General features: G+C 30.2%; 5 protein-coding genes across 5 annotated transcripts; 3 read left to right on the top strand and 2 right to left on the bottom strand.

Moving 5' to 3' along the window:
• Positions 1-6: 6 nt before the first annotated feature.
• On the top strand, positions 7-1018 carry LOC119681511. The gene is made up of 2 exons (XM_038094725.1): positions 7-291; positions 358-1018. Exons 1-2 carry the CDS (start codon positions 187-189, stop codon positions 571-573), a joined length of 321 nt encoding a protein of 106 aa, XP_037950653.1. The 5' UTR covers positions 7-186; the 3' UTR covers positions 574-1018.
• A 4101-nt stretch (positions 1019-5119) lies between these two features.
• Positions 5120-8440, top strand: LOC119684133 (F-box only protein 39-like). Its single transcript, XM_038098096.1, has 7 exons — positions 5120-5381; positions 6580-6725; positions 6780-7028; positions 7090-7434; positions 7498-7767; positions 7825-7989; positions 8055-8440. Exons 1-7 carry the CDS (start codon positions 5306-5308, stop codon positions 8331-8333), a joined length of 1530 nt encoding a protein of 509 aa, XP_037954024.1. The 5' UTR covers positions 5120-5305; the 3' UTR covers positions 8334-8440.
• A 5515-nt stretch (positions 8441-13955) lies between these two features.
• Positions 13956-16299, top strand: LOC119683042 (leucine-rich repeat protein soc-2 homolog). Its single transcript, XM_038096641.1, has 5 exons — positions 13956-14546; positions 14608-14790; positions 14867-15014; positions 15072-15383; positions 15932-16299. The coding sequence occupies exons 1-5, from the start codon at positions 14216-14218 to the stop codon at positions 16053-16055; spliced, it is 1098 nt and encodes a 365-aa protein (XP_037952569.1). The 5' UTR covers positions 13956-14215; the 3' UTR covers positions 16056-16299.
• A 75-nt stretch (positions 16300-16374) lies between these two features.
• Positions 16375-17249, bottom strand: LOC119683535 (the record flags this gene model as incomplete). The annotated part of the gene is made up of 3 exons (XM_038097243.1): positions 16375-16567; positions 16633-16982; positions 17064-17249. Coding segments are annotated over 3 exons (720 nt in total), but the record flags the coding sequence as incomplete, so codon positions are not given.
• A 3411-nt stretch (positions 17250-20660) lies between these two features.
• LOC119680120 lies at positions 20661-21665 on the bottom strand. The gene is made up of 4 exons (XM_038092796.1): positions 21627-21665; positions 21396-21540; positions 20983-21326; positions 20661-20913 (listed from the first exon to the last, which is right to left on the bottom strand). Exons 1-4 carry the CDS (start codon positions 21635-21637, stop codon positions 20745-20747), a joined length of 669 nt encoding a protein of 222 aa, XP_037948724.1. The 5' UTR covers positions 21638-21665; the 3' UTR covers positions 20661-20744.
• Between the last annotated feature and the right edge of the window lie 1243 nt (positions 21666-22908).

Raw genomic sequence — 22908 nt, forward strand, 5'->3', positions numbered from 1 at the left:
CGTGAACGTTTCCCCGGTGAAAGTTCAGGTACAGAAGGTGAATCGAGCCTACAAAGTCAACGTAGCGTAGTTTACTTACACGCTACTACCGTTGGTGCCATACCGCAGCCATATCACTTAAGACGTCGTTCCATATCACGTGATGATCTAAGATCAAACAAAAGTAAAAATCAACCACTGCAGCCAATGACACGTACAGTTTCCCGATCGGTCTCGATGTTGGCACCATGGAAACCAAAACTTATAAGTGAGGGCTACGAAATCAATTACTCGCAAGAGCAAAACAAACGAGTAAGTTAGGAATGTCAAAGCCTCAAAGCTATCATTTTTTGTAATAAATTATTTTCTTAATTTCAGATGTCCACACTACCACGTAAACCGCATCAAAATGGTAGCACAAGCACACTAACACGCAACAATAAAAAGTCAGAAGCACCTTCTACTCGAACAAGACGACATGAACTAATCAAAGACGACCAGTCGTCATTGAGGAATTCATCAACGACAAGTGCATCTAAATCGGCGCTCTCCTCAAACTTACGCAATGTAGATAACAGAAGAAAGATAAAATGAGCTTACTGCTTCTCGTAAATTTAGGAGCCATGTACACCTGACCCAAGGAAAGTAACTAACCAAATTAGGATCCCTGTACGACGTAGTACATATGCTCGTCCTTTGCACGCAGCTTTATCAGCAAGTTTAATAAATTAATTGGTGCTCTTGATGTGTTTGTGAAAAAGAGTAGCATGTAGTATTTAAGTTAAAGTTTTTTTCTAATCAAAACAAAAGCTTTCGAGCGACTAAAGCTTTTAAGCTTTCGAGCATATCAATATCATTCAATGAATAATAATGAACTTTCTTAACTTTGCAACTAATTGTATGCAATTCTCGTCATAATAAATACCTTTTATTATAATTATTATTAATTTTAGTTTTATAAAATATATGACATAATTATAATTTTAAAAATATATATTGTACTAATTGCAAACTTAAATCTTAAACATAACACAATAAAAAAACAACAATAAAAACCTAAAAAAAATGTATCTTTAATTTTATTTTAATTAATTAATTTAATTAATATTTTTTCAAAAAATCCTAACTGCTATAAACAAATTACGCGCTTTTATTATTTTAATTTTGCAAGAACAGCTGTAGATTTTCTATCTCTCAATGATTATTGTCGATATTTTATAAATACCTTTATATATATATATATTGTACGTATAGGAACAAAAAACTTCAATGCTTAAACTTCAATGTTTAAACCAATGGGCCGAATATTGAATGATTTTAAAGTTAGCTAAATCAAATGAACAAGCTGGATAACAAAAAATATGAGAACAATTTATAGAGCAGATTAATTCGCTATCCAATAATTTTAAATACAGTCAAACTTCTATAATTCGAACTTCTATAACTCGAATTTCTCTATAACTCGAATAATAATATCGTCACGTGCCAATAGGAATGTGTGAAAGTGTATTCTATAAGTCGAATTTTTGTTTTAAGTAGGGGAAGTCCCTTTTTCCAAACTAAATATTTATTTTTTTTTAGGTTGCTTCTTTGTGCAAATGCATAAAATTAACATTTCTTCCGACGAACGTGACCTCTAAATTGCAACCACTTAATCAGGGACTGATTCAAAATTTAAAGTGTAACTATTCTCTAACTCATAGTCACCTTTTCTTTGCAAAATGACAGTTCGAGCTGTGTAAGTTTGACTGTAATTGTTTTTGTTTTATTGGTATTTACAATATCATACGCAGAAATGTAGTAAATAAGATTTTGAATAAATGAATACTTGAACCTAAAGCGAGTTTCTTGCATTCAGTATTTCTGTGTATTTTTGGCTGTGGAACATAAAATGTCTACACATGTAGTGCACCGTTCGCGCTAATCACTGACACGCTAAAAAACTCCCCTTTCCAGGATGAAGTACATGACCCGGAACCACCACTAAGTATTGCAGGTATTTCTGTGTATTGAGCGCTCAGTAAACAGTTGTTGTTACTGTTTTATATAGAATAAGAATAGAATAATTGCATAAAAATGAATAGATATCGATTAAATGAATAATTGAATTTTAAAATGAAATGAATACAAGCAAGTAACTTGTACGTTAAATGATTATCTGAAGTTCTCAGATCGAAACATTATTTATATGTAAAATACTTCAATGTACGACTACTTGCACTAAAAATTATTTATTGTTTAGTCTAAATAAAACAGATGCAATGTAAAAAAATTTTTAATTTATTGAACAACATTCTAATAATATGAGTACTCAATTTATGAATATAGGTGATTAGAAATTTTTATAAGCACTGATCTTCGCACACTCCTTTCCTTAGTAATTCAACCTTGACAGTTGCAATAAAAGTATCAAGCACTTGTTTCAATTTTCTATAATTCCTAATAATTAATTTCAATTAATAAACAAAGAAGCAGCTACTCCCCTCCAACTCTCCCACCAAGTGCTCGTAACACATTCGAACGAACCGAAAATAGTTTTTGTTTAAAATTAAACATAAACAAATTTACTATATACTCATGCAGAGGATTAGACAAATTGGCTAGAACACAAACAGCAAATCGCAGAATCAAAAAAAACACCTCAAAAATTCACTTACAATAATGTGTCTTCTATTATTATATATTATTCTATTATATGGTATATAGCATACTCTATTTAAGCACTTTAATATTTAAACAAGAAAAAAATTGTTTTTATATTGCGAAAGGAATTATTTTATAGCAACTGTAATAATTGGCAATAATCGGAATATTCTCAAAATTATTAAAAATTATTAGAAAATTCTTGAGAAAGTAAAAACATGAGAAGATTTTCAAAATATTTTTTGACGTCATCCGAAAAATAGAAAGAAGGCTGGCACACGCCGTGGATTCTAAATCAGGAACACCGATGAGAGAAACTATTTTAGGAAACGTGTTGTTTTGATGCGAAAACGTTTAGTTGCTGCTTTCGTAGTTTAGTTTATAAATCTATTATTAATTTGTTCGATTTATTCAATAAAAATAATATAAGTGATCAAAGGTGTTTGAGTTAATTTACTCTACTTCTCTATGTTCAGTAAATAAATCACGAATTGTCTTACTATTTATAATAATATATGTAGTATACATTGATTAACTTTTAAACACAGCTTCCAAACAGCAATTCAGATCCAAATTCTTCAAAGAAAAACTCTTTCGTTGCTTCATATATTTTCACCAAACCTGGAAGTAAAGGATTACAATTGTTACATACATAATATAATAGGTATATGTGAACGAAGAATTTTAACGTATATCCATTTATCTCTCTAAATTCAGATGATATCTTTGATTGTAATTAATATATAAGCTTATAGTTCAGAATTAGATAAATATTTCACTCAAAGATAAGAACTACTTAATATAATAAAGTAAGTTCGGCTTATATATACTATTGCTTATATATATATAACCTGTTTTATATATTACTAGTTGGCATTTTTGCCAACATATGGTATACATACAATAATATTGTCATAACATACGAATGCCATAAATATCTTACCTTGAATGTGATAAAACTATAAACTACTGTGTAAGTGCAAGTCCTAAAAAACAAAATAGATGCTTTGTTGTCTTCCTAGACATAGCGTTCCACAATATATGGCATAACAGCTTACAGAAGTTAAAATCATGTCTCTCATATGAATATAGGATTACTGCAGGACTCCTATATAACATCACAAGAATTTTAACTTGAGCATTCAGACGAACTTAAAAGACATAATAGCACATAATAGTTGTCTGTGGGTATATGTACCAAGAAAGATATAATCCTCATTTCTTAAAAAACTTCGAAACGGTTGGTAAATGATCCATGTCTTGGATAACATATTACTGAAATTGCCAAACTAAAGCTAAGGTATGCATAACCCTTTATATATATCGGAATTTTTGTATATCAACAAACCATGATCTGATTAATGAACATAGAAATAATAACAATGCGGTACCAGTAGTTGATATGACTCCATTCCTGTTCAATGTAGAATTAATATGCAAATTAAATGTTCAAAAAGTATGAAGTCGTAAGCAAATGCAGTATACAAATGTAATGCGTTACTAATTTGTTTTAATTGTGATTCGTGCCATTTTCGCAAGAAATGTATATTTATTATTAAACAGAACACTTAAATATACACTATTTTGATTTTCATTCAACTTATCTGCAACTTTGTTCTTTGTTTAAAATTTAGTTTCAATTTGATTTACCCTCAGATTTTATACTTGCTTTTATCAACACTAGCACGCATAGTTGCCATATTGGAATGTTTCGAGTCAGCATTCACTCAATGTGCTGTTATGACGAAATTATTTTGAATATTTTGTACGGATTCTGGAATGGATTTTATGTGGAAAATGACACTAATAGCTACATTAATAACGATTTAATTGCAATAATGTATTGATTATCCCACAGTTGTATCAGTTTTTAATTCAAGTATTTTGTTTTAATTATCCTATCCATTTATAAGACTCAGATACTGGAGGATTCAATATTCTCGTCTAACCACGAGAATATGTATCGTTTTAATTTTTCTAATTTGTTATTGTAACTTACGCAGAGAGTAGGTTTTTCTTCCATAAAACTATTTTGAAAATAAAAAAAGTTTTTGAACAGCTGGTTTTGTTTTTAAAATAGAAAAAAAAAAACAAGCACCAAAAATTTGTTGACAATCTGAGTGTTCCGTTCACATTTCATTTCATTCCGTTTTCTGATATAAAACGAAAAGCAAGCGGAATAATAAAAATAATCAAAAGTATTTTGCAATGTTTTGAATTTATTTTTAAAAAGCGCACATTTCCGAGCAAATCTCCGAGAACACAGTGTCCACTTTTTACGATTTGCTCGTATATCACAACAACAACACAGCACATATAAATGAAAAAGGCACAATTTTTAGTTTGAAAAAAGCAAAAAAAAAAAATTGTATTTTCTTATCTTAAATTTTTACAAATGAAAAATACAATTTAAACATAACAAAATCTTACGTTTAGTCAAAATCTTAGTGCCGTCAGTTTTAGTAACAAAAATTTTAAATGAATTTTTTTTAATGAACAATGAGAAAATTTTGAAATTTATTTATTGAAATAATTGATAAATTATTGTTTTTCGAATATGCCAATTTGTGTTTATGTGATATTTATGTGAAATTAATTCAATTAAGTTTAAGTGTAATTAGTATAGTTAAGCTCTATAAATAATCAAATTACATAAAGTTAAAGAAAAAATATCAAAAAAAAAATGGCGGCTTTTGCGCTTTCACACAGCAAGGATGGCATGCAAAAAGCCGGCTGGAAAATGGATCAAAATGAAGAAGGTAAAAAATGTAAATCCATTGATTGTTAAGGTCTCTAAAGATCAATTATGTTGGATTAAAAATAAAAAAACTTTATTGTCTATTATTATAAAATCTTCTATGAAATTGTTGCGCAAAAATTTGTTTGCATGCTCTCTCTTTCTCGCTCTTTATTTAAATATCTCTCTCTAAGTTTCGCTATATCTTTTTATAAATTTTAGTTGCTCTAACAAATAGTTTTGTTTGTATACAAAAAGAAAATGTTAAAAAAATTTTAAACAGATATTTTTGCAGATATCTCAGTATTACATTTTAAACTTTATCTCACTTTTAAGACCAATTTTACTGATATTTTGCCAATGATGTATTTACAATTTGTGTACTCATTTTCTTTAGTATATTATATTAAGTATTATATTATATATTATGTAGTATGTAATTACTATATTAAAAAAAGAATTCACTCTATATTGTATTCCTAATCAAAAACTCTTCAGGAATCGTGTAAGCGATATCTAACTGTCCATCTCCCTCCCTGTCTATGTGTCTATCCTTTCTTCAATCAAAATAATGGTAGACAAACAAATAACTCAAGTTTTGTGGTAATTGCATCAAACCTTATATCGGACTTTGTGTATATTCCGATGGCAAAAGTAGATAAAAAGAAAAAAATGGTTAATTATATCATCCAACTGATAATGCAGTTGATTTTCGTCAGAAAAATAGTTTTAAACCTAAAATAAAAAAATTTAAATAGTAAATATTTTCTTTGGATGAAATTATCTTTTTAAAAGAACTTTTAAAAGGCTTTACCATAGTAAAAATTAACGTTTTTATGATTTTTAATAAAAAAAATTCTTTTAATGGCAAAAATGCTTTGTTTAAGAAGGATCATCGAGGATCAGAACATAATAGAGTTCTATGTAATATTATTATAGATTTCTTAAGTCTTAAAATCCTCTCCTGGAAGTTTATTTAAAAAAACTTAACTATTTAGGAGACTTTAATAATAACAATTCAAATAAATTAGTATATTTATTGGTCTCCCATTCATACCAGTACATGTTATCAACAATTTCTATGATGCTAATATTCGATGACGGAAATTAGTAGTAGTTCGTTTCCCAAATTTTTTTTAATTTTTCTCCTGAAGACTATTTATTAATTAATTAGTCCATAAATGGATTTTCCTATATACTTATTTCTTTCATGTACATAGCGTGCTACATTGATATAGACGAAGATGAAACAACTGCGGATGCAGATGATAATCGCACATATTCAGATTGGTGCAATTTACCTGACTTAATTTTAGAGCAAATTTTCTCTTATTTGGATGTGAAGGAACGCTACTATGCCAGTCTGGTAACCATAATACAAAATACATAAATGGACTGCAGTTAAAATTTATTGTTTCAGGTTTGCACGCAGTGGTACCGTTGCTTGTATTTGCCAATGGTTTGGCACAATTTTTTGGTTGACGATCGCACCCTAACAAGGCCTAAGTATAATTATTATTCCGGTTGGCAGTACTGTTTGGATCATATGCGCACACAAAATTGTATAGCTAGAATTGGAAAATACTTACGAGGCTTAGAGTTTAGACCAGAACATAGTTTCAATAATATTTATCAGTTCATGTCTATGATGTCATGGAGCATAGATAAAGTAAGGGATTAATAGTTCTTTAATATCGAAATTATTTAAATTTTTCTGTTTTTCTTGCTAGAGTTTGGATCCGAAACCTATAGCAGAACTTATAGGAGTTGGCAGCCGCATTAGATCTTTGGTTTATATATTTCCATGCAATATGTCACACCGCACAGATCCTGAAGGCATAAAACTGTTTGGCACTGGTGGACAACTCCTGCAGGGTTTAAAGCATTTACTTTCGAGACTAAAAAATTTGAGAACACTCAAATTAATAGACTTTGTTTTGAATCGTTTCGAGGCTAATCATTTACTGGATGAGGTTCTAGAGACCTGTTGTAATAAAATGCGTGTTTTAAATTTAGTGAATGTGACAACTGGACATTGTCCGATTATGCATGTTGGCTTGTTTTTTAACCTACAGGTAGACATAGCATATTTATAACTTTTACTTACTATTTATTTCTTTCTAATACTTTCTAATTAGATACTAACAATATCACCACAAAATATAGACGATGACGTTTTATTGTTGTTGGCTGACACTCAACTAAGACATTTGCATCTTCTACAAAATTGTTATACATCTCCCTGCGAGTATATTTTTCCTTGCACTGTAAAGGCTTGGCGCTTACTAAAACGTAATAATCCCCTTTTGCGAGTACATTTGCGACTTGAGTCAGTCAAAGATGGAGAAATAGTGTTTCAACCTGAAGCACCTGTAAGCAGCGTCGTCTACCGTTCAACGAAGACAAGGGTTTGCAAATAAAGCAAATAAAATTTTCCTAAAGTCTACATCTATCAACTTTTACAGATAAAAACGTGTGTGCTGATGCGCATAGTGGACCAGTACAAAAACACGTTAAGCACCTATGGCCATGAGATGCTACCGCGCTACCACACTCCCAAACCATTTATTAACCGCACTGATAGCTTAATCTTGTTGCTTTGCCGGCAATGCTTCAATCTCACCACTTTAGTAAGTTTTCAATATTATAAATATGTTTTTTATATGGCTTCTAACACTCCTGCACTCCATGGCAGCTCATACGTGAAAAGATCTCTACATGTACATTGTTACTAATCGCGCGCACCGCTTCAAATCTGCGGCGTTTATATGTACGGCGATTTTGCGTTGTCAAACGTTTCGATTGGCCCAGACATCCAGAATGGTCGGATGAGTTTTATGAATGGCTCCGTGCTTCGTCTCGTTCTTATGAGTCTACTGAAATCGAGGTGTCACAAATACTTGGATACAAGTGGCATTTATTAAACGATGCTGACTACATGAAAATTGAAGCGGAAGTCCGTACTGAATGTTAATATCATATTATGTTTGTTATTTAGTAGAATAATTCCTAAAAGTATGCAAGTAAAAAAATTGTACAGTGGAGGTAGAAAAAGAATTTATCTTTTCAATTAAAATATGTGCAGACAGTTTTTTTAAAATCTAAAAAACTTTTTTTAAAATACTTAAAACTTTCACTATAAACCTACTACGTATACTACATAGATTATATATTTATAGAAGTATCCACATACTTTTAAGTTCATGACACTACAACATAAATAGCTATATATAAACCCTATAACTTGGACTCATTAGGGAAGTAGAATATATGCTGAACTATTTTCATAACATGATATAATGACCATTTTCCAAGTAAATAATACTGACCGGTTGTTTTTGTCCACATTTCTAGTTTGGCACTACTAAATGAAAGACAATCTAGCTTCTATTTAAAATGGGCTTAATTTAAGTGGAGACGCAACATTAAAATGAGGGGCTTAATTCGTATATTCTAAAAAATCATATAAAATAATTAAGATTCAATTATTCTTATTTGTATAGGGTGAAAAGAATCTACCTTCCTCGAAAAAATTAGGTAAAAATAATGATGAAGCTACCAGAAGATACTGGAATTTTGGTAATTACCATATATTAACAACTAACTGAAGGTGCTACAAATTTTCTTTTTTTTCAAACGCATGATACAATAACTGACGATTTGAGGAGTAATACTTAAGTAATTTGATACCAGTAATATTTAAGTAATTAATGTCTCTTTAAGAGTGAGAACGATAAAATACATAACATTCTTTTAATAATTAATTGGGGAGATGAGTCTAACTAATATCAAGATTCAGATATTTTGCTACCACGGCGTAACAGAAGAACAGATCAACGACAAGATATAAAGACGCTACTAATTGATTCGTCATTTAGGAGTTCTTTTGTGTGACAGGCGGGGTGAAATTGCTTAGACATCAGCTAATTGTATCAGCCCTTACACTTCTTATATACCGAGTGTAGATAGATATCATGTGGCTTATAATGACAGCCTATGGGATCTCAAAGTTTTTTTATTATTGATGTGATTACTTTTATAAAAGTAAGAACCAAATTACACACTGAGAGCGCCAAAGAAAACGTAAACAGATTCGTGTGCATTTTATACTGCTAATCACGGACTTTGAGTGACCATTAAGGAACACTTAAGGATTAAATCTTATGTATATTCTTCTACGAATTATCAATCACACTGATATTGAACGAAAAATAACGATCTCATTTAGCAGTTGCTTTCATAACTGACTTACTTATAATGTTTACTAGTATGATTGACGAACTGAAATGTAAATAATAATGTGAATGACGATTAAGAAAACTAAACAAAACTGTAAATAATTATTTCGGCAAATTTATTAGAGAATACAAAAGGTGGGAAATATACTTTGCCATATATTTAGTAGACATTTAAATGGCGGTAAGTTTAGTCATCTGCCTTCTGTTTGCACTACTCATTTTCAGTATTTGTCAAATAATTCTTAGTGAATTCGCAAATTATAAAAGCATCACTGAACGATGCTTTATGTTCTTACGAAAAATGTTTGCCGAAAAAATCAGTGCAGAAGTATTAATATTCCATCAAATAAAAATATTAAATGGGTTTTACCTCAGTCGATGGGTTAATGTTTGCTAGATGTAAAAAAAGAAAATATTTTAATCGTTACGTGTTTTACTTTCTCACTTCTGTTGTATGTATTATATATACCTGCATTGACGTCTGTAAATATCTAATAAAAAGTATAAATAAAATTCATCTTTCCATTTGCGCGGCATTATTGGTTTTGAGTTTCGCGATGAAAGTTCTGACATTGATATTCGCTTGGTTACTTTGTTTGTTGGTCTCTACAGTACCGACGGAAGCACGGCCTCACGTGGGTGTTATTGTAGGAATACCTGGTCTGCCTGTACCAGTGCCCTCATATTACGGGCCATCATATTACGGATCGTATTATCCTCATTTTGATCATCATCACCACTATGACTATCATTCACACTTTGGCGGTTATGGGTACTATGGTTAAGGATCCGTTTGAATGGAATTTTTTGAACAACTGGCAATGGAAAGGATTCAGTGAAATTATTTATTATAATAATTGTATTTAATGTGAGTTATTGCTGTTGCTGTACAGAAGTGATATATTGAAACAAAAAATTATATTAATACAACAAATAAACGTTTAAACTTGATAATTTATTAAACACATATTATGGTTTTTTAAACTGCGGAAATTTATATTAAAAAATTGGTACAGATTTACTAGTATTAGTAACAGTTATTTACATAATTAGAGGCTAATTAACTATTGGACGATATTATTTCAAATAATACTGGAATTGTACTTGACAACAACAAATATATTTTATTTGCGAATTAATGAGTCAATATCCAAAATTATGCCAATCCCAACAGTTAATTTAGGTTAATAATAAAAATTCTTACAGGTTTTTCAGTTTAAATGTATTTTAAATAATACTGGTTACTAATTTCTTCACACGACATGCTAGAGCGTTCAAAGGTGCAATCACAGGATACTGACATCTATAAATACAGTTAAACTTCAAGTGAAATATCCAGGCATCTCAACTTATCGTGACATGTAATTGTCAAGATCCAGTACCTGCTTCTGGTTTTCATTAAACCAAAAGTCACACGCTAAAGATCCGAAGTTTTGGACAAAGTTATATTATTAGATTTATCAGTAGTCTTCATCTCTCCAAATTAACTTAGGAGACTTACTCTAGGAATAACACAACAGATCTCAAATGTTGTGATGCACAGTTGTTTAATATATAAATAAAAAGTAGAAGGATTTTAAAAATTAATCATTTAAACTTTATTGGTAAAATAAGTGTATTTATGTAATTTTTTAAAACAGATATGGCAACTCCTGGTTAACATACTCATGAAATAAGCAGTCAAAAACCGCAAGAACTTAAATCCGTTACTTTCACATTGAAAAGTTTAAAAACTGCATATATACAAAGTTTATCAACTTTGTTGCAAAGCTTTTTATGTTGCACGCTTCTTAAAAGAAACACAGCCTATACAAATAATAAATAAAATAATGAATTTTTACAGGAATAAAAGTCTATGAATGAATATATTTTATTAATTATGTTTTTAATTATGTTTAATTTTTGATGTTAGAAACAAAAATAAAACGAAAAAGCAACTAAAAAGTTTTTGTGTGCATTTTCAAATTCAAAACAAAAACGACCTTGAAAAACAATGTGCACACCGCAACAATCAATACATGGTAGAGCTATGATCAGCTTTAAAGACATTTAGAATTATAAGTATCATATAATATATCATATAACTTATATGCAGCTTGAATAGTTGCTGCATTTGCCGCTTTTATTTCTTGGAATTTATTGAGGATATAGAAATGTGTAAAATATATATAATCAGCAGAACAAGACTAATATCTCATGTATTATTAAAATAAATAATTATATGTATATAAGCATTGCCGGTACATTGCCATTTGGCCACTAATGCAGTGTGCAGAGAGTGCTAATAGGCATGCGTGCTACTACTCTTGAGAGTCAGTAGTAAATAAACTGCAACATTGCATTACTTGGCATGGCATGGCATGATTAGAGATAGTGCAACGTCAAATTCAATGTCAATGTCAACAAAATACCGAAAGTTAAAAAAATATTACAATAAATTAAAATACGCACATTGTAACTACTACTACGAAATTAAATTAATATAAATAAATAATAATATCACATTTTAAATCATTTTGAAATTTGTGTGAGAAGTGAATTCTTCTGTTAAGCGCGGGCCTAAAAGTATGCCACAATTTATGTAATTTAGTGAAATATATGCAATTTCGTATTTGAACTTGAAACGTTTTTGAAGCAAATAAAACAATAAGAAAAGTGAAAAAGTCGCATATAAACAAAATATTTAGAACAGAAAAATTTGGCAACAAATTTGCTTTTTATTTTGTTCTAGTTTTGTTTTGTTTTATTCTAATATAAAACTCAAGTGTTTATTCTAATTTTACTATTTTGCAAATCAGAGGTGACGAATTCTTGGGGCTTTTAATTACTATATAATAAAACAAATATTTAAATAATAACTGCGAAAAAGTTGATTATTGTCAAAGTTCTTCTTATTACTCTTTTATCAGGTAACTCTAATCGCATTACCTGCTTATATTCTCTCATAACATATCATCTGTTTAATGACTTCATAATAGAAAAAGTGATAGTACTTAGCATCAGTTTTGGTCATGGCACATTGCATGAGTAACTTAAGTTGAGCATGTTTATGCCACTTTCACAGTCGTATCTCAATACTGACTTAGTTAGCGGACTTAAAAATAGTCTCAATACTGACTTAAATTATGCTTAAGTCAAAAACTTTGGTTACTTCATTCATACTTAAGTCATCATCTTCTTATTCCAGTCTTTTGCTTTTGATGCAGCGTATTGCCGAAGCTCTCTTAGGCTATAAGCCTTCTGAAATCGCAAGGGCAAAATAATTGACCATCAGTTGTTCAATTGACTATCTTGATTCAATGTAGGATCTGCCTGCAAGAGTTAGTATGCCACGTGTACCTATTTACCTATCTAATAATTGATTTATTTAGCAATTCAAGCTGCATTATTATTATTTATCAGTCTTTATTTTATGGCCATTGTCTTCACCAGTTACTCCCAATATTATTGTTCTACTTATTATTATGTGTTAAGATATCGATCTAGATGTCGATACCATCTAAAAATTTTTTTGGTTTCTTGATGTCTTCATTGATGTCGACAAAATTAGAATATAGATGGCAAAGGGAGGAGCATTTATCTAATTGCAAAAGAATTAGAGATCAGTGATTTTACTAAACTTCTTCGCTACCAAACTAAAAACTTATATTTGTAGGTGTAAGCGACTCATTGTACCGCTACGAAAACTAGATTACTGCTAATGGTCTTGTAAGAATGATTCGAATATTAATAAGTAGCTTTTTACGAAAAATTTTAAAGATATAGTTTTCGATAGCTGACCCTCAAAAGAATGTAATTAAGAACCGGCATATATTAGATTTGGATCTCTACAACAACAAAAGGCGAGATCATGCATGAGCAAAATGAGTTGGATAATGAAGAACTAGAAAGCCAGGAAAATTTTTAATAAAGAGAAATGATAGCCGAAGAACTAAATTCATTTGCCCTCTTTCTCTGTCGAGATCCTAAAATCTAAAATTAGTTATAGATATAAGTTATATCATATAATATATAAGAACTGTTAGTAGATCATATAAAATTATTTTAACATTTCCTACTGCGTCTCATGCTCAATTTTACTGTATTTTGCATGCAGTAAAATAAATTTCAACCTTTAGCGAGAGTCCCTACTCGCATCCTACGGCTCTGGTTCTATATGATATGCATCAAGTCGTATTCTCAGCATTTAAAAATGATATGCGTAGGCAACACATATTGCATCTTTCTTGTTTGCAAACAAAATTTTCTTCAGCACTTTCTAATGCTTTTCTTCTGGCTTTCACCGTTTTTTCATATGAACTGTTTTTATAATAAATAAAACGAGTATATAACAATCTTTGCATTTAAAGTAATTTCAAAATTAAATTTTCTCGAGAGAATGTTTTTGAAAAGTCGAAAATGTTTCGAATGTAGGGAAATTTCTTGTTTGCAGTTTCTTTGCTTTCGGCCGAATTGCAACATCTCATCTCAAAATTTACAAGTGAATTAACACATTTTTTTTTATTTGGAACACAACTAAATTTCAAGTTTCATAAAACGTTAAAAATTCAATTTATCAACAATTGTCAAAATAAACAATTTATTTCTTACAAGACACAAAATATAAATTGAGAAAATTATGAATAGAACCACGCTTCACTGGAGTTACTTGAACTTCAAGGATGTGCCAATGGATCTCTTCTTATATGAGGATCTAGAGGAAATTTATTTAAAGGAAAATTTTATCACGACAATACCCAAATGGTTGCTCAATTTAACCACCTTAAAATTTATGCATTTTGCTGGCAACAACATCGGTTCGTTACCAGATGAAATGTACTTACTGGAAAACTTGGAGTTCTTCGATGTATCTCACAATAAGTTGACTAAACTGCCCGAGACAATTGGACTGCTAATGCGTTTACGCTGCTTTAATGTCAGTGGGAATCAATTGACTGAACTGCCTATAGGTTAGTACGACATAAAATTCAAAAATTATATTTGAATAATTGCATTTCAATCCAATAACAGAAATTGGTGATTTAAAATCTCTGGAGGAATTGAACATCGCCAACAATCAATTGCAACGATTGCCACTGCAAATAAGTGAGTGTGTCCGTCTTAATGTTCTTGACCTTAGTGATAATAAAGAAATCTGGCAGATACCCGAGCGTATATCAAATATGCAATCATTGCAAACTCTCATGGCAGATCGTGAGTAAAATCATATACTCTTTCACACACATAACATTTGCAATTCTAAAATCTTTTCGTTCTCTTTGTGCAACAGGTTGTTCACTCATTTACTTACCAGTAGCACTCTCAAAGTTTGTAAGTTTTGTGCGTATCTTCCACAATACGCCAATAACACATATTCCCATCTGCTATGAACGTTTCTATCAAAACTTCTTTGACAATCGCCAGAAACCAACACCAATGTAAGTGAATATTATTGTATATTCAGTGGAGTTCATTTTTTAAGCAATTAATTCTAGGACTAAAAGATCTGACGGATTCTTCTGGGTACTGGAGAAAGAAACATATACAAAACTCTTACTTCCCATAGGTACACGCAGAATATTTTCTATCCCTTCCTGTGAGAATCAAACAACACTCTACGACGACTGCTTACATGCTTTACAGTATTTCAATCGTTTTGTACCACTTTATAGTAATAAGGCACTTAGGAGCTTACTTCCGGAGAAGTATATGGCAGATCACATAAAAAATGGACCAATTGCGCGTTGTTCTTTAACGACTTGTGCAAACCCATTGTACACAACCTATTATTTTATGGTAGTAAAGAGGTGAGTGCGGTATATATTGTAAATTATAATGTATTACAACCATTTCATATAATATTGTACTCAACTCAGTCAATATATCACCGATAAAATATTTTCGTTTTTCTGAATTTATACCCTGTAAAATCCTAATAAGTAAAGCCTTTTTAAGCCATGTTTGTGTGTTTTGATGTAATTTTAATCCAATTTAAGCTTCACCTGCCCTTCTTTAATTATTACTTAATTTCAGTTCTATTTATCTGCATTCCCCTCAGTATTAACATAGTAGTCCGAGTGTGATTAATCCGAGTGTAATTAATCTGACTGATTAATAACAGTAATAACACATTATCGGTTCGATTACCACTAAACATTTTAGTATTAGGAAAGTTATTCAACTAAGTATCACTAATAGAGATTCAAATACAATAGCTTTTTTTATATATTTTGCTTTTAATTTTTATTAATGTTTATCTTAAGTGTGAAAACCACTTTTTAATATCATATCATATTACATTATCTTTATCATTATATTATAAATCATATTAACATGTATTCTCTCTTCCTTAAAGATCCGGAAGCTCATCTAAGCAACTTTTTACCTGTAATTTCTGTTCACAATTTTGTGGTCTAACGTGGTTGGGAGAGAATGGAAAAAAATATTATCAGATTGCTTGGGAAGTATTTGAAGATTGAATACATTGTGCTGACTACAAATACTAAAAAGATGAAGACTAGAACCGTATACATGGTTTAGAAAAATGGATTTCGCATATTAGTTCGAGATCTATATATGTATACATAAATATTTTTTATTATATCGTTAATTAGTAATAGATAAAATATTTTACGAAACTGTTGAACATTTGTCACAGATACCTGATGAAGCATGCTCACAAAACACCTAATGCCATATACTCGTATACTCGTATACACCATATAAAAACCAAACAGTTTATAATTAAGCAAAATTTGTGATATAAATAATAAAATCTTCCTATATATTGTACTTAAAACTCATTCACTATATTAATTTTTGGTTGAAAATATTAGTTTTTAAAAAACTCTTCTCCAAATCGTGTACATAGTCATGTACGTAATTATCCAACAAGCAATTTTGTGCACCCATAAATTTAGTCCTACAGTCGACGCCATGTCGCCCCATACGGAAAGCATCCACATATGCTTCATTCACACTGGGATGTGGTCTGTAAATCGAATTTATAAAATTTTACAGAAATTAGTTTACTTCATAAACTTCATAGTTAGTTACATTAGTATTCTGTGCAGTATTTCTGCATAGACCCCTCTGTGTTCGTGGATCTGAGCATTTTCACATATTGCCAGATTTAGGCAAGCACTGCCATTTATGCCTTTTCCATTCATAAATTCAACGACGAAATTGTAGAGCAATATTTGTGCTTCGTCTATATAATTTGCATTGTTTGTTTTTTCTTTGTTATTTTTGGAAACATCTGTTAGCGCACGATTTTTCCAAACATCCCACCAATAGATCGGAACAGTTGGCACAGAAAACTGATACTGAATAGCAACTAAAGCGAATAATGAAGCCCAGCGTTTCTTCATACCCATGACAACGGGAAGAGCTATACCACTGCTAAACTAAAATAATTGATAGAAAATCATTTATTACTTGTGCAAGCTGTAGAACCCAATTTGAGCCAAGTAATATTATATTTGTACCTTACATACACCTGCATCAGTGTACAGTATAAATCGCTTTTGTCGTCGATGTTCCCGCCATTGTGTTAAGTTAGCCTCTCGAAACTGGGAGTGGCTCTCTGCTACCAGAAAACTTAGGACCGAAAACAAAAGTAAACTGAATAAACTAAAGTGAAGATGTAGTTCAATTATAAGGACCACAAATCTTTATTTTATTATAACCCACACTCTTCTCATATTCTGTCCGAACTTTTTAAATCCTTTCTATTCACTTCGGTTTAAAATTTCACTTATTTCAAATTTTTCTCGAGAAAGGTAAAGTTCTTCCGAAAGCGGCAAATAAACTATTTTTAATCTTCGAACAGCGTTTAGAACTTCCCGTATTCCTACGAAAAGAGATATTCTTCTACTGCAAAAGTCTTCTGTCGTAAAAACAATGAAGTGCAGATATGAATGCCACTGGTATTTATAAGCTAGTCTAGAAACGCCTTAATTAGTGGCTCATGAAATCGGAAAAAAATATCTTTAATGGTAACTAAAAGTAGAACTTAATTAAAAGAAAACAAAGCGTGCTGGCAAATTAAGTTACGGTTTATTATCACATAAAAGTAAGCATTTGTGAACTGAAGGGCGCCTTTACCAAAATGATTTATTTTTTGGTTTTTGGTTTTTGGTTTCTATATTAGATATGAATCGTGCATTCTTAATTTAAACCGCTCCTCTAAAAGAAATGCAATATTTGTAAGTCGTAGTGATCTCAAGCATAAATTCTCAGCAAGAGTTCCATAAAAATGTTAAATACTTTCGAATTCAATTTGTTTTCTGATCGCTTCTCTTTTATTTGAACAAAATATTAATGCATATCATGTAGACATAATTCAACTAATTGTAAGAATCCACTCGAAGAACAAGCAAATACTCTATATGTGGTAAGATCTATTCCATAAGTTATCGGCAATATACATTAACTAGGCAACTTCACAAATGAAGAAATATATTAAATATCCAATAAAGTCAAAAAAAAAATGTTCTCTCAGGAAAAAAGTTAGATCCAGTGGCTGTTCAACTCGCATGAGATGCCGTTTTCCTATCTCCTTCATTAAAAAACCTACTTTATTATCATAGTATTTGTACTTGTTGAGGAATGATAGCTCCGTTTTGGACCGTAACCAATATGTGCATTAAAAATAGCAATCTTTTTCATACCTTTATCGTTGATATCAGACACATGCTTCAGAAAGGAAAACACCAGGATATAGAATACATGGTAAGTACTAAACCGTGACACGGTGAATGCGTCAGTCTCATACTTTTTCCGATGATATCCAACATATATTTCGGTAAGAAACACTCTACAATGTAAGATTTAAACTCTCTGGTGAATGACAGAAAAGTGATAGGATAAATAGGTGTTAGGAAAAATATACAGAAAACTAACATAGATCTTAAATTGAAAACACTTTGTCACTGAGTTCTCAAGCAATCAGAAATTTAAAGAATAATTATTTTGTTCATATATCTCCATATATTCTAACTGTTAGTGGCAGCTTTAATGCAATATAATAAGTAAATGACAATTGATCGATAATAATCCTAACATCTATTTAAACCTTAAATCCATGCATTAATGACTCACATAAACCTTTTAAGCACAGTCAACCATCTTCTTCCAATCCTTAATTTTTGACAAAGCATAGTGACGCCACTTCTTTGGGTGTGAGTAAGCCCTCCTTTCATAAGACGGTCTATAAGACGGCGTATAATATTTCAAACCTTATAATTCTGTTTTCTCCTCTTATCTCAGTAAAAATGTAACACAAAACATATTAAATAGCAAAGACTTTACTCTAAATTCTATGAGGAGGTAGTGTAGAGTAATATTTTTATGCTTATTCATTTTCACGTATTCAAATTTATTTGCGATTTCAATTAAGCCGGACCAATTTATACATTTAAAAAGTTTCTTGATTGTGGCGCCGAAGTATTTTACCTTTCGATGAAGTTCAAAAATCCGTCCAAGCAGTCAAATAGTTGGTTTTTAGTGCGCAGCGAGTGAAGATGTTTCGTAGTGAAATGTTGGAGTGATCAAGAGTTCTAAAAAAGCATTAAGGCGGTGCTTGGAAAATGCCAATATTAAGGTAAGACATAAGACAGCATATCATGGTTAATATCATTATAAAAATATTAAAAAAAAACAAAATAAAAAAAGTGAAAAAATAAAAACAGTTTTTAGAAAATTAAAAAAATAATCTATTTTTCAAATAATTAATAAAATCTCAAGAACATTTTAATAACATATATAAGATTTATATATAAAATTGATTAAAGTAATAATGTTGCTATTCATTAGATAATTAAATAATTGGTGCATATTGAATTTATTTATACATATATTATAATAATAAAATGTTTGAAAACACTTATAATCTAATTTGAATCAAAAAATAATATATGCTAATTATATAATACTTATATTTTTTAATTATTTCATAGTTAATATAATTATATTATAATTAAATATATTATTGAATTATTAATATATAATATATTATTTAATTTTAATGATAATATAATTATTGGCTAATATTATATGTAAAGAATTAATCAAAAATATTGAATAATAATACATATATTGATTTATTATATAATTAACGATATATAAGCAAATTGCACTACTAATATATAATATAAATAAATATTTTAAAAAGTTGAAATTAATTAGAATTTAAAATTTTGAGTTATAAATAAATAATTGAAAAGATTTAAATCAAATCCAACGCCTTTCACATTTATTTAACACAAATCTTTAATTATGTCTCCCATGCTTTGTAAAAAAAGAAATGTAATTAACACTACCTGCTAATTAAAAATATGTTAATTAAAACAAACATTTCTTAAACTAAAAATAAAACAATATAACCTATTTTACGAGCTGTCTAAAAAAATTAAAACTTATCAATATATTAGTAAAGTGGTGAAAGAGACAACGATAATACCATGAATCACAAATTTTATTGGTCAGCTTAAAGATACAAAATTATTATAATTTCTTCACGTTCTTCATGATTTTATTAATGTGCAAACTAGTCTCTTAATTTTTGCCTTACAAAAACAAAACGTCTCTTGAGTAATAAATCTAAGATAGGTTTTTTATAGTAAATCCCGAACATATAAATAATATTACATATATATTACCCCTATAATTGATTAGAAGTGGTAATAATGATATTTTTATTAATATCGTAAAAAATTTTTTTATCAAGTGCTGTTTCCGATATCACTAAATAACCATCATCAGCGGTTTATGGAAAATTTGTTGGTTAAATTATCATATATAATTTTTGGAATACAGGTGTCTGGAATTGGACTCTTAAATTCAACCCAAGAATTCACGTAATTAAACATTTTTTTGGATTTCAAAATTTCCGCAGTATTAACCTCCCTTTTGTAATCGAAATAGATTTATGGGCATAGGACACACAATTCTTAATAATCATTGATCATTTTTAAAAAAATTTTAAATATTAATTTGAAATAAATGTATTTATTTATTAATAAATCTTTTATTCTTATTTACATTTTTATAATCCATTAATAATAATACATAATATTTTTAATATTTGATAACTGCTGAGGAATATTCACCATATTTATAAAAGGATTATTGAATATAGGCTGTTACATCTACCTATTCGCAAGTATTTATATCTTAAAACTCTGCATAACATTTCCCGTGAGAAGTTCTTCCCGAACATGTGTGTACTTATCCAATAAACAATTCTGCGCATTTGTAAATTTAGTTCTGCAGTCTACACCATGTCGACCCATTCGGAAAGCATCCACATATACTTCATCCACACTTGGGTGAGGTCTGAAAAGGATTTTTTTAATTTTTCAATATTCAAAACAATGTCTTTTTGTATTAAAAACAAATAATTACATTAATAACCTATGCAGTATCTCGGCATAAACCCCGGCATGTTTATCGATTTGTGCGTTTTCACAAATCGCTAACTTAAGGCAAGCGCCACCATGTAAACCCTTTTGGTTCATGAATTCCACAACGAATTTATAAATTAAAATTTGTGCTGAATCCACGTATTTTCCTTTGCTGTTAATCGGAGTATCGGAATTGCCTACCAGCGCGCGATCCTTCCACACATTCCACCAGTATATTGGAGTAATTGGAACTGAAAATTGATACTGTAGATTCACTAACATAACCAGCTGCACCCAAGGTTTCTTTATACTCCTATCAACTGGGATGGAAACGCCTGTTGTTAACTGCATAAGAAACACGTATTGATAGTCTAGCAGAGTACCTTCAATATTACCTGTCAACTGCATATTTACCTTACATACTCCTGCGTCTGTAAATATTATAAACCGCTTCTGTCTTCGGTGCTCTCTCCAATTCGTTAAATTGGCCTCACGACAGCTATACTGACCATCTGCATAAATGGAGAGCACTGAACTTGTTATTAACAATTGGACAAGTCTGGAAAAGTTGAAAATAATTGAAAAAGAAATAGGTTAAAGGATCCATGTATCGCCGTCTATATTTATATTTCACTCTCAACTCACAATAATTGCATTTTGTATATTAATTAAATTACATTAATTTTCTGTTCCAAACAGAAAATAGTACTAATATATTTTGAAATTATTATTTTTTATTAATTAAATCTGTTTTAAAAATTCTTAAAAATAATTACGGAACATTTTTAAATTTTTCTTAAAGTTTTTCATTTAATATTCATCTTTATTTGCACACTGCACTGGATCAACTGATTTGTGTTTACAGAAATAATAGCTTTGATTCTATCTTAACCTGTATTTATTATTAGCAGCCTATGATAATGAAAAGAAAAATAGTTTACATATAAGACAAGAACTCAGAGTACTTAATATCTAAGGAAAAGTCGACTTTAAAACACGCTATTCAGGTGTAAAGACACACCAATGTAACTAAGAAGTTTAGAAGGTAAATATATTATACATATTGAATTCGTTACCATTAACTTTAGAACACTCCATATAGATGTAGAGTTTACGTATCCAATGATTTCATACACAAATCTATCTAAAACATAAATTAAAACAAAAAAGAAACTTTTCTAATTATTTTAATTATTTGATCACGAATATCTTGCATTCTCATTCAATATTCAGAATATACATTCAATATTCTGTATTAGAGTATTTGTTTAGAAATAAAACAATTGGGAACTAAATACACTGAAAAAAATTTCACTATGCTACTTATATATATATTGTGGAACATTGAGACAGTGCACCGTCTGCCAAGTGGCCCCACTGAAGTGAAGGATTAGCCGAAGTAGACCATGAAACGACTTGGGTCAGTTTTCATCCTTCGATTCTCGGATGTCGTATTGAGTTAAAGCTAGAGTGGCTTCCGTTGGCATAACTATGGTATATCGCTTGTTATGCAAGTTACTCATTTAACTTAAGGTTGCCTGCCAAATTGGTGTCCAACCCAATGGTGTCCAAAGACAGTTTTCCTCCTGCTTGCTAGTGCCGCACAGTGGTACAATATATGCACAGCTGCCACATTTTCTTCTAGACATACTCTGCAAGTGACTTCCTCAACAAGAGGTATCTTTTTAAGGTTATACTTGAAGTTTCCATGTCCCGCAATCAATGAACTATGCTTCTTAAATCCGGCGGTTAACCATCAGACAACATCACACTCTAACTAGACCATTAGAAATTGAGTTACAGCTGTTTAATTGACGTTACGTTTCATATTCGCAAAGCAATGGTAGATAAATGATTGCGTTTGTTGGTTTAACGGTGTTTTATAGTGAGATAAATTTTCAAGTCAACCCACGAATGGCTTGAAAAT

The sequence above is a fragment of the Teleopsis dalmanni genome, chromosome 2 (assembly GCF_002237135.1).
Source record: "Teleopsis dalmanni isolate 2A chromosome 2, ASM223713v2, whole genome shotgun sequence".
NCBI lineage: Eukaryota > Metazoa > Arthropoda > Insecta > Diptera > Diopsidae > Teleopsis > Teleopsis dalmanni.